This window comes from Portunus trituberculatus, chromosome 36 (genome assembly GCF_017591435.1).
Source record: "Portunus trituberculatus isolate SZX2019 chromosome 36, ASM1759143v1, whole genome shotgun sequence".
Taxonomy (NCBI): domain Eukaryota; kingdom Metazoa; phylum Arthropoda; class Malacostraca; order Decapoda; family Portunidae; genus Portunus; species Portunus trituberculatus.
Window position 1 is genome coordinate 9,151,594 of NC_059290.1, and position 12,500 is coordinate 9,164,093.

Genomic DNA, 12,500 nt, shown 5'->3' on the forward strand with positions numbered 1-12,500 from the left:
GTTAAATATACAAAATAAGCCTGTCACCCACTCTCTTCCTGTTATTCATCAATGATCTTCTTAACCAGATTTCTTGCTCTTACGACTCTTACGCTGATGACACCACCCTACACTTCACCTCTTTTCAGAGACGACCAACCCTTCAGGAAGTTAACAGATCCCGCAGGGACGCCACATCCCCTGATTTCTACATGATCTCTCTAAGATATCTGATTGGGGAGGACAAAACTTACTTGTGTTCAATGCGTCAAAAACTCAATTCCTCCATCTATCCACTCGACACAACCTTCCAGATAAAAACGAAAATAAACACCCTTATAGACACACATAAACAAGCACACAGGATAAGGAAAACTGACAAGTATAAACAAAACATCAGGAAAATCAAATTCATGTACCGTTGAACAAACACTGGAACTCGTGACACAAACAGTCAACCACACTCCGCTCCTTGAAAACCCTCGCCACACAAACCTCTAAAAACTAAAAATCTGACCACAAACACTTCCTATATTCTCCTCTTCCTTATTATTGTGAAGATCAAGTTTGTTTTTCCTTTGTGTTCGTCGCCACACTCACTCGGTGGATATGAGGTAAGGCACGTATTCCTCTTCCTGCACTGGGTTGTCAGAAAGATTCCAGTGACACGAAAAGGACTCCCAGTTATGCGAGATACACTTCAGGTCCTTCACCTCCAACGGCTCGTCTGTTGGAGAGGACATGAGGTGAGATGAGCCTGGGAAGCATGCATCGGTGGTGGTGAGGGTAGTGGTGATGGTAGTGGTGAGGGTAGTGGTCAGAGTAATGGTGGGCAAGGGTTGTGAGTTGTGATGACAGCAGTTAAGAGTAGTTGATGCTGGTGCAGGTTAGATACACAGATCTAATGGTATAGCGGTGATGAGTGTAATTATGGATGGTGATGAAGGTAAGGTGGTGACAGGTGAGGCGAGGACAGGTAAACTAGAGTGATAAGAAAACAACGTTGTACAGGTGAAAAAGATGAGCTGAAGACCAGGAAATTAGAAAGGAAGGTGAAGAAAGTATTGTTTTATAAATGAGACAGTTAAGGGAGACGTTGTATAGATGAGACAGGTGAGGCGAGCACAGGTACTATTGAAGTACTTTTGGGAAAACACTAAACTGGTATAAGACTCAGTGATGAAAATCCAAAACTGACTCATTTCTTCTTTTTTTTTTTTTTAAGAATCAACACTATTATGCGCCATTAAAATAGATAACTAGTACATTTGATTTTTTTCATACATGTATTACACCAGACGTTGATGCTTTGGTATGTGGTCACGTGTCATGAAGCTCCTTTGGTATGCGTTCTGCGCTTCATCTTGTGATCTACAACAAGAAAATATACTTTTTTCTTTTGATTCTTAAGAGATAAGGAAAACACTTGTCTTGGTTTCAATAGACTGTCTGGTTAGAGAATGTGAAACATGAGTGGGATGTCTGTTGGAATGTCAAAGCTCCTGTCCCGACTCAACGAGGTGGTGTGTTGTACGCACCAGTACAGTACACGTGGTACAGCACACTTCACTCCGGCAAGACAATGTCTCGATATGCGACCTGTGCTCCCTTCCGTGATTTGGTCACCTTCTTATTGGGGTGATGTCATCGCGAGCGCGGTGACTCAATTTACGGCTCTCGAAAAATAAATGAATAAATGAATAAAAAACAAAAAGCAGACTTCCACTCACCACAGCATTAAGTAAGTTTGGTCTTTATTTTGCTCTTAATGACAAGATATATAGGCTAATATTATCATATCTCATTGATCTTATTTACTATATTGCACTATATAGCAGCCCCGTACTAGTTGAGTTATGCTAGCTTGCACTAGCTGCGGCTCTCTCAATGAATGTGTTTGACTCAAGTGACTCCCTTGCAAAAATTAGTGAATAACACTGCTTTAGGGGGTGAGAGGACTCACTTCATGACAGTGGCTGGGGCGTGGTGTGTGGCGGGTCAGTGCTCATGGCGAGCCGTGTGAGACGCGGCAAGATTGCCTCGTTACTGCCCTCACACCCACGGGACTGCTGGGGAGGACCCTTGGTGAGGAAGGGTTCGTCCTAGCGCCTGTGTAGCTAGGTAGACTTCAATGGCGCACAGCCATCGCCACACCCACATCGTTACCGTAGAAACACGCATCGTTATCGTGGAAACTCGCATCGTTATCTCCGTTACGCGCATCGTTATTTATTTATTCATTTATTTACTTATCTATGTATTTATTCCAAATTCATTTTCATTATTTCGGTTTCCTTAGTACATAACTGCTATGATAACCTATCCAGCAGTACGAGTCCTCTATAATAAAATGTCCAGCGAAGCTCCACACTTTTTCTAACACACGGCTATTGTTTCATTTCGGGAGATGAAGTTGCTACAGACTTTTCCACATCAATGTAAAACGGTGTTACAATTTCTTAATTTTTCACCTTTCACTTGAAAGACGCACTGAGAACCTTTTCATTGGAACTGTAATGTAGTTTTAATAGTATTCGTAATGCAAGTAATCCCTCTGCCTCTAAGTACGTTTCACTCCCTCTTTATTTCGTACTGATGTGTTGATTATTATTATTGTTATCGCTATTATCTTTATTAACTCAATTTTTTACAAATGTATGTATATATAGAATATTCTGTTGAGGCTTTAATGAATCAATGAAACATGGAGATCGCATACCAAAGTAGAATTTGACTCTGATGGATCACATTGGCTGTGCAGACCACGTACCAAAGAAGTAGCCACCAGATCAAAGTCTTCCTATTAGAGCACAACACAGATGAACACGTGAGGGGAACAAGGAGAGCAACACTTACATCCAATCTTGACCTGCGCCACACACGTGTTGCCATTCCTGTCAGTACATATCAGCTTAAACTCGTCAGGCTCTGTCAGGTTCAGGGTGACGCCAATGGTTGTGCTGTTCACCATCTGCCACATCACCACACCAACGCACCCAGTATCCGTGACATCACAGCAACACCATTGGTCCAGGGAGTCGTGACATCACATGGTTGCGTGTTCCAAAAGCCCAAAAGTGTGAGAAATAAATGTATAATGTTAGAAAAGTGGAGAGAGAGAGAGAGAGAGAGAGAGAGAGAGAGAGAGAGAGAGAGAGAGAGAGAGAGAGAGAGAGAGAGAGAGAGAGAGAGAGAAAATCATTGAATATTCCATTAATGAGACTTCGTTTTAGGGAGCAGCGTTCACAGTGACTTTCAAAATTAAGTTACCTTGTTCATTTTTTTCATTAGCTTTGTATCATGACAATAACGAAGGTGGAAATAAACAGGAGTAAATCAATACAAAGACACAATAACACTGAATACGAATCAACATAGAGACCTTACGAAAAGACAACAATAATCACAAATGCTGGTGAAAAACAAGAAGCAACGCAAGCAACACACGAGATTTTAGAAACAAACAAAAACGAAATAATGGTTCAGATCATTAGTATTTTTGCATTCACAGATAAAAAAAAGAGTTGGGAAAGAGTTGGAAAAGAGTTGGAGACACAATCAAAGCCAAAGGAAAAGAAAACAGCAAATACTAAACAATCAAAAGTAAAGCACAGAACAATTGCTGATATAAAACCAACAGATAATAACAATGATAACGATATTCATGAAAGCCAAACATTTGCAGATATAAGCAACAAAAAGGATCAAGTAAAAATCTAAACAATAAACAATAACGATGATAGTAATGATAATAATAATAATAATAATAATAGTAAAAATAACAATAACACGCCTGAAGAGAATAGACTGAGTAGATACACTTAAAATAATATATATTACTAAATGCAAACCTATGAAAATATGAAATTAAAAGAGAAAACGAAACAAAATGACAACAAAGCGCAACCTGTTAAGAAGAAAATGGGAAGAAACATTAAAGAAAAGAAGAAAAAAAGAACGAAAGATTATAAACAAGCCAAAACAGAGACAAGAATAACGAAAATGACAAAATTATCTTCCTTTATCATATTAGAACCATTTCAACCACTTCAGTACTGAGACACATTTTTACATTGAGTCTTTTGGGTGTGATTAGACTATTTCATTTACACTACAAAGGGTCTATGGAGGTCAAAAGATTAATGGCTAGAGTCCTCACTTTTTCAACCTCAACATAAATTTCTGAAGCTGTATAAAATCACCAAATAGTAACCAGAATGAATATAGTACTGGAATCCTTTTAATTAAGCAGTTTATATTAGTTTCCTGATATGCACATCCCTAAACGAGCCAGCCAACCACCTAGCAAAATCAGAGTCATGCCAATCACTGTGCACAAGCTGTTAATGGTGGAGGTGATTGGAGGATGGTAGTTAGTGGTTATAGGGGTTGTTATAAGAGTAATTAACGTGGGAATGGTGATTTGGTGTTGCAGTGTTAGTGGTGATGATAGGTAAAAGTGGAATTGGTGTAGTTTTGGTAGTTAAGAGTAGTTATGATGTGTTTCAGAGAGAGAGAGAGAGAGATTTTGCGTGTGCGTATCAGCGTGCTCACCGCAGCAGCATGAATAAGAAAAACCTACACTTTGTCACACAGCTGGGGCAAGAAGTGTCAGTTAGTGTGTTACCGTGTGCGTGTCACCTGTGGGGCGTGTGGCGTGTGTGTGTCTGTCAGGAGGCAGCCACACTCTGGAAATGACGTCACATCCTGGTGTCGTGCCTCCACCAATCGGCAGCCTGGAACGGTACCTTGTGAGATCCGATGAATGTAATGAAGTGACAATCGGATGTTGGTTTCAAGACATTTATCCCTTTCCATTTCCTCTCTCGGACCTGCAAGGGGACTGGCAACTAAGTGGGGTTTTTCTTCGTTTTGTGTTATCCTTGGTCAGTTATCGCCTCTTACATAGAAAGATAAATGAATAACACGGTTCATGTGAAAGAAGGCATCAGGAAAATAAGTCACGGAGATTTAAAGACAACATTTGCTGGGAAAAACTATAATGATAAAAAAAATAACAGACGTTGTTTAATTTAAGAAAAAAAAGTAAGTAGTTTGATTAGATTAGGTTAGGTTAAGGTTAGGTTAAGGTTAAGGTTAAGGTAAAGGTTAGGGTTAGGATAAGTAGGGTAGGGTAGGGTAGGGTAGGGTAGGTTAGGTTAGGTTAGGTTAGGTTAGGTTAAAATTAAGGTAAGGTTAAACTAAGATTAGGTCGAAAAGAGAGACAAAACTATTCATTTTTTTCTTTTTCTTTTCTTTTTTTTTTCTTGCTCCTTTTCCTGTTACCTTCTTCCTTGTTCGTGCGTGAGAGGGAAGAGGATGGATATGAATACTTAAATAGAAGAAAAAATAGAAAAATAGGTTTACAAATAGAGAAGTGGATGAGTGAAACATGCGACATTCCCTCAGGTACGCAGCAAAGAACATCATACCGACAAACAACCGCCACTCTTCATAACCTTACACAAAATGCCGATCGTCATGCGCAAGTGACGCTATTTGCTATAACGAAGAACAAGACAACGCCCAGAACAACAGGATAACGAAAACGAGGATAATATTTACAATAAACGACAATATGTACAAAAGAAAATGAGAGAGAGAGAGAGAGAGAGAGAGAGAGAGAGAGAGAGAGAGAGAGAGAGAGAGAGAGAGAGAGAGAGAGAGAGAGAGAGAGAGTATAAGCAAGGTGAAGAAATAGGGAAAAAACGTAAAAAAAAAAGCGATAAATAAAACTCCAGAAGAAAGAATGAAAAAATTAGGAACAAAAGGAATAAGAATAAGAACAAGAACAAGAGAATGAGAACTAGAAGATAAATACCAACAAGAACAAGAACAAAAACGAAAGAAATTAGGAAGAAGAGGAACAAAAATAAGATGAAAAAACAACAAGAAGATGAAAATTGAAAGATAGATAACAAGAACAAAAAAAGAAAGAAATTAGGAAGAAGAACAAAAATATGATAAATGTGAACAATAAGATGAAAATTGAAAGATGAATAACAAGAACAAGAACAAAAAAGAAATTAGAAACAAGAGGAATATACAATAAGATAAAAAGAACAAGAGCTAGGATGAGTGTTAAAAGATAAGATAACAACAAAAACAAGAACAAGAACAAGAACAAGAACACATGAGAGCGAGACTAAGATCACCTGATGTGGGAGAACTTCACTGTTCTTAAAGAAGACAAGGTTTTCGGCAGCTACATTGGTTTCGTTTGGCTTCACCACAGAGCACCACACCTCCTTCACTCCTCCCACATGCCAGTACAGGTCATCGCGGGAGGGCGTGATGGCTGAAACACCACCAAATATTTGTCACTTAGCGGTACTGCGTTGTTCTCCTCTCTGTTCAAAGCCGCGGCACTTTAAACCGCTTTGCTGTGTTTATTCTCTCACCAAGACTGTTTTCAAAGGCCACAGAGATAATTAGCAAGGTTTCTACAAGTATTTTAGCTATTGATAGTGTAGAGATCGAGTTATTTTGTCATTAGAACCGTAAAAACATGATGAAAGACGTTCTATTCTCTCACCAAGACTGTTTTCAAAGGCCACAGAGATGTTTAGCAGGGTTTCTAAAAGTGTTCTTCCTATTAATAGTGTAAAAATCGAGTTAATCTGTCAATAGAACCGTAAAACATAAAAGAAAAATCTCTATTCTCACCACAACTATTTTCAAAGACCACAGAGATGATTAGCCAGGCTTGTTTAGTGTTTTTTTGTATTGATTGTGTAGAAATCGTGTTAACCTGTCAATAGAACCGTAAAAACACTATATATAAAATACGCTTTACTCTCATCACAATAATTTTCAAAAGCTACAGAGATGATCAGCAGGGTTTATTTAGTATTTTTCCTATTGATAGTGCAGAAATCATGTTAATCTGCCAAAAGAACTGTAAAAGACCATAAAATAACGCTCTACTCTCATCACGATTATTTTCAGAGGCCACAGAGATGATAGGCTGTGTTAGTTTAGTGTTTCTCCGCTTGATAGTGCAGAAATCGTGTTAATCTGTAAAGACATGATGAAAGACGGTCTGCTCTCTCAAAGGCCACAGAGATGGTTAGTTGGGTTCTTAGGAAAGTTTTTTTTATATATATATACTGTTAATAAAGTGGAATGTCTCCCTGGTGGTTTACAGTGCTTGGCTTCACTTCTCAAACACCACTACAGCATCTTTTTCAAGCTTAACACCGTCGCAAGTGAAGTGAAATTTGAAGAGACTGGGCGCAAAGGAGGTGCACGTGGAGTTTAATTTGACCTTGGCTAGTTTTCCCCTCTAACATAAAAAGAGGGAAAGAAAATCGATCTTCTTCTTTTCCGTTAGAATGACACATCCGGCATCACGTTGTCTGAGGTCACGTGTCCACTGATAATGATAAGATAACAGTGGCGTCGGGACAGGTGGGACAAAGCGAGGAGGGTGGGGAAACGCAAACACACGCACACACATATACACACGCACACACACGCATGCACACATACACACGCAAACACACATACACACACACACACACACACTCATCAAATTCCTCCAAGTGACTCGTGGTAAAAGGTGAACGTAAAAACCAGAAGCGCCTTATGATCCCGTTGGAACAGCGCAATTCATCTTTCGGCCGCTGATGACAACACGACTTTTGCCATTTTCCTTTGAGTAACTCTTGATTTTATTCAGCAAAAAGATAAACGATAAAATAGATGATGAATAATGGTCAGGTATTTTCATTTAAACTCGTCCACCTCTCCTGGCGTCACCTCTGTCTTGCGCTACACAGGTGCACTCCTCAACTGCCTGCCTGCACCTGCACTGTACCTACTCCCGCATGTCACTCCACCTTACAAGAGGGAGGCTTTCATGCTATTTCACGACGTAATATTTTGATTTGCTGTAGGCCTGTCTTCTTGAGGAACTGGCATACACCTTCACTGGATACTTTTCAGTGGCACTCAGCAGGAAAAAAAAAAAAATTCTCTTACTGAAAGGAAAAAAAGGAGTTCCAGTTATGAAAGAATTACAGTGAAAGGATTGAATCAGTCATCCAGTCAGTCAGTCAGTCAGTCAGTCAGTCAGTCATTCAGTCAGTCAGTCATTCATTCATTCATTCATTCATTCATTCAGTCAGTCAGTCAGTCAGTCAGTCATTCATTCATTCATTCATTCAGTCAGTCAGTCAGTCAGTCAGTCAGTCAGTCAGTCAGTCAGTCACTCAGTCACTCAGTCATTGAGTCAGTCAGTTAGTCAGTCATTCATTAATTCAGTCAGTCAGTCACTCAGTCAGTCAGTCAGTCAGACAACGAACAAAGCATCACTACCACTTACTGATAGATTGGGAGCAGAAGGCCCTGGGGGAGCGTCTGAGGGGCTTGAAGCTGTTGTAGGCAACCACACCCTTCGTCAGCACGCCTTCCCCGCTGCCCTCTCTGGCGGTGACGGCGAGGCACAGTAACCACGCCCATGCCCCGAGCCTCATCGTCGCCCCCGGGGAGTGCACTGTGGGGGCGCGACTCACCTCACCACTCATCCCGGCAGCCCACCACCGCCTCCCGCCACGCCGCCCGTCTCTCCTCCCGTGTGTGGCCGCCAAAGTTGCACCGACAGGTTAATTGGCGGTGGTTCTCCTCACCTGTGTTCTGATGAGGAGAGAAACCCGCTTCAAGTTAGATTTATGAATTTACAGATATATTACGAGAACCGGTTTGGTGCGCAGCCACTCACACGCAGCCACAGATAGCGAGGGTGTAAAAACTGCACGAGTCTTCACTGGCGTGCCTCTGGCGGACTTGTGTTTCACTCATTAGTGTTGTGTTTGCCTTGATTTACGACAACACCGCCGGCACCACTGTAACTCAATTTGTTTTCTTTCTTTTTCTCTCCGCTTTGTTTTATTATCGTGTTTTTTTTTTTCTGGGTTTAATGGACAGAAGCAGATGTATGCGTGCACACACACACACACACACACACACACACACACACACACACACTAATACCTTTGTTTTCAAGTGATACAAGTAACACAGAGGAAACATAAGACCTTTTACAACGCACCACTGAAAATAGAAACACACACATTCCCTCTCTCCTGTCTCATAGAGATAAGAGTCTGATGAAAAACTATGGTATCTAGTGATAAGATAGATTAGAAAAAGGCTGTGTGTGTGTGTGTGTGTGTGTGTGTGTGTGTGTGTGTGTGTGTGTGTGTGTGTGTGTGTGTGTGTGTGTGTGTGTGTGTGTGTGTGTGTGTGTGTGTGTGTGTGTACTACTACTACTACTACTACTACTACTACTACTACTACTACTACTACTACTACTACTACTACTACTACTACTACTACTACTACTACTACTACTACTACTGCTGCTGCTGCTGCTGCTGCTGCTGCTGCTGCTGCTGCTGCTGCTGCTACTACCACACACACACACACACACACACACACACACACACACATTTATCTATACCAACAATGCTATCAATATTTACAAAAGCTAAATCAACTCATATATACTTACTTTTTGTGCATTTATTTATATCTAGTAACGAAAAATCATGTACTTTTAATTCAAACGGGTAACAGAACCAAACTTTCAGCGCTCACCGTCTCCGCCTCGATATTCACTAACACCAACTTACGCACTTTTGATTTAAACGAGTAACAGTATCGAGACTTCCAACACTCACAATTTTTGCCTTCACTTCTCGCTAACCTCACTTTCTCATTCTCCGTCACGTTCACTGCTCAGAATGTAGCTCCCAAAGGTGTTCAAAGCGAGGAGCACCAGCGAAACCCTTAGCAAATATTGATAGTTTCTTCATGTCTCTCTCCTCATGTGTTGCTGTTGTCTCGCTCTCTCTCGCTGTCTCTCGCTATCACCGTGTACGATAGTCTTACCCAGAAAAGTATAATTTCCAGCAGTACTCTACCTTTGCTTCTGGCGACGGGACTTGTTATCTCCGCCAGAGTTTTCGAGAGGTGTTGTCAGTGCGAGGAACTGTAAAGATTCACCTGAAGTTAGTTGAGTATTGCTAGAGATTTGTCCTTTGCCTTTTTTTGTCCGTTTGTTTCTTCACTAAGATTATTTTCAAGATACACAGTTGGTTATCAGAATTCTCATGTCCTTTTTACTTTTTTTGTGTGTTTTCTCTCGTTTCCTAGTTGATGATGTAGAATTCTCACTAATCTATCACGGCAACCACCAACACACTGCTGAACGCCTCGGTGACTACCACAGCGGCACTTTGGAGATGATGCAGATAAGACTGAACTGCCTGAGAACTCGACCATCTGGTAACGTCTTTCTGATATTATCCACACTTCGAGTACTGTCTTGTTCACGTACACCTGCTTCACTATATAATTCACACCGCCCTGCTCTCACCATCAGCATAATACGGTTCACTGCACCACTCGTCTCTTTCACTTCCATTTTTTCATATCATTATTCTTTCATACAGTTTTTCCTTCCACCATGTCCCTCTCTGCAGCTGATCGTTCTTTTCTTCCTTGGTGTGTAGAAAGGTAAACAATTCCCACACTCGTCCTTGTGTCCCCAGTAGCAGTCAATCCTCCCTCTTTCCTACACCCACGCCAGCTCAGACTTAAGTAACGAGGTGAAGCGTTGGAGTCACACCATCATCCACCCTGCAATACCCAGTCGTTTGTTGCGTACCTTCCCACTGTTCACCCTTCGCTTCCCTCGCCAAGTCCTGCATCTTAGCCTCGCACGGGACTGACAGGGAAGCGAGGGAGTCTGCCAGGGTGACATAGGAGTCGCAGTGTCCCTCTGGCTGCGTTCCTGACAGTGCTGTGACGGATGTAGCAGTAAACAGACACTCCCCATCGCTCGCCAGTCCCTCCCTGCTCGTTAAGACATCCTGGAGAAGTGTGTAGGCGCATGAGGGCTCCACGAGTGAGGAATGTTCAAGTTCTCTGTAGTCTGCGGTCGAGGCAGAGTCTGGGGCAAGGGTCTGGGTGTTCTGAGTTGCCATGGAGGACGTGTGTGTGAGGAAGGGACTTGGGGAAGGACAGCGATCCAGCGATGACAAAGACCTGAAGACACGTTATATGGTGAACACACACACACACACACACACACACACACACACACACAAAGGGAGGGTGGAATGAAGTGATAAGTACGGCAAACAGACTGAAGAAGGAGCTGAAACAAGAGGATAGCGCAGGTCTGGCTTCCTTCTCACCTTATGGAGGGCGTGAGTGATGCAGTGTTTCCCTCCAGTCCAAGGGCATGGCTCAGTATCGTCCCTCGTGTTGTGTATTTCTCTTCTCGTCCTCCTGCTGCTGCTGCTGCTGCTGCTCCTTCTTCTCCTCCTCCAGATCCTATTGTTCTATCTCTCGCGTCAGGTTTCTGGAATTGGAAGGAAGAGAATGGAAACAAGAGAAATGTAACATTAATGATAATAATAATAATAATAATAATAATAATAATAATAATAATAATAATAATAATAATAATAATAATAATAATAATAATAATAATATTAATAATAATAATAATGATAATATAATAAATAATAATAATAATAATAATAATAATAATAATAATAATAATAATAATAATAATAATAATAATAATAATAATAATAATAATAATAATAATAATAATAATAATAATAATAATAATAATAATAATAATAATAATAATAATAATAATAATAATAATAATAATAATAATAATAATAACAATAATGATAAAAATTGTAATAACACAAGGCAGGACCCACCGCGGCAGAGAGACCGTCCGGCATCCGCAGGTATCGCGTCAAGTCCTTTTTGGCGGCAGTCATGCTCCTGAAGGTGAGGGAAAGTGTGTGTCATATACTCTCTCTCTCTCTCTCTCTCTCTCTCTCTCTCTCTCTCTCTCTCTCTCTCTCTCTCTCTCTCTCTCTCTCTCTCTTTCCAGCTGTACACTCACCTATGGAGGCACCGCAGCAGAGTGAAGATCACCAGCACGCCCACCACAGTCGCCACCACCCACCACACCACTGGGCAGGCGCGGCCAGGAACCAACAGATCACACAGGAAAATATGCAAATAAAAGGATTCATAAATGAGTCACAGAATGAAGGAAGAAATGAATGAGTGCAGTGTGTGGTGAGAATGCACCAGTGACGGCCAGCTCAGTGCGAGCGTCTTACCGTGACGTGATGACGTTATGGTGACAGTGACGCCCTCTGACCACTGAGACATTCCACTGCGGTACTGCAGCCTCAGCCACACAGTGTACCGCTGGCCGCCTTCCAGCCCCGCCACACTAATTGTCTCCTTCCACCTCGCCCACCTCACGCTCTCCGCCTCCTCTGTGATACAGATCAGCCACCCTGAGTGCACGCCTTTATTTCACTGCAGTCCACCTATCCTGCCCTCATCACAACAATGTGTCCTCACCTGTACAGTTGGACGGGTAGCGGTGCGCGCCGCGGCAGTAGGCAGCCTCCGTGGCCTCTACCACGCCCGCCCACGAGCGGCAGTCCAGTGACCACGACAGCTTCACCCAC

At 41.7% G+C, this 12,500-nt stretch overlaps 2 protein-coding genes across 6 annotated transcripts in view; both read right to left on the reverse strand.

Annotated features, from left to right (window-relative positions):
* LOC123513409 overlaps positions 1–10,022 on the reverse strand; it is a 16,776-nt gene extending 6,754 nt beyond the window's left edge. Inside the window, exons 1-5 of one of the 5 annotated variants that reach the window (XM_045270569.1) lie at positions 9,906–10,022; positions 8,306–8,616; positions 6,135–6,277; positions 2,836–2,950; positions 580–706 (exon numbers count right to left, since the gene is read on the reverse strand). In XM_045270569.1, the coding sequence (XP_045126504.1) occupies positions 580–706; positions 2,836–2,950; positions 6,135–6,277; positions 8,306–8,507 (587 nt within the window). In that variant the 5' untranslated portion in view covers positions 8,508–8,616; positions 9,906–10,022. The other 4 variants (XM_045270573.1, XM_045270572.1, XM_045270574.1 and 1 more) reach the window with 4 other exon arrangements.
* An 80-nt stretch (positions 10,023–10,102) lies between these two features.
* Positions 10,103–12,500, reverse strand: part of LOC123513575 — an 8,901-nt gene continuing 6,503 nt past the window's right edge. Inside the window, exons 13-18 of the mRNA XM_045270825.1 lie at positions 12,391–12,500; positions 12,141–12,302; positions 11,918–11,987; positions 11,727–11,793; positions 11,184–11,350; positions 10,103–11,031 (exon numbers count right to left, since the gene is read on the reverse strand). The exon at positions 12,391–12,500 is cut by the window's right edge and continues 9 nt beyond it. Coding sequence (XP_045126760.1) covers positions 10,581–11,031; positions 11,184–11,350; positions 11,727–11,793; positions 11,918–11,987; positions 12,141–12,302; positions 12,391–12,500 — 1,027 coding nt within the window. The 3' untranslated portion in view covers positions 10,103–10,580. The remainder of the gene's footprint in view (positions 11,032–11,183; positions 11,351–11,726; positions 11,794–11,917; positions 11,988–12,140; positions 12,303–12,390) is intronic.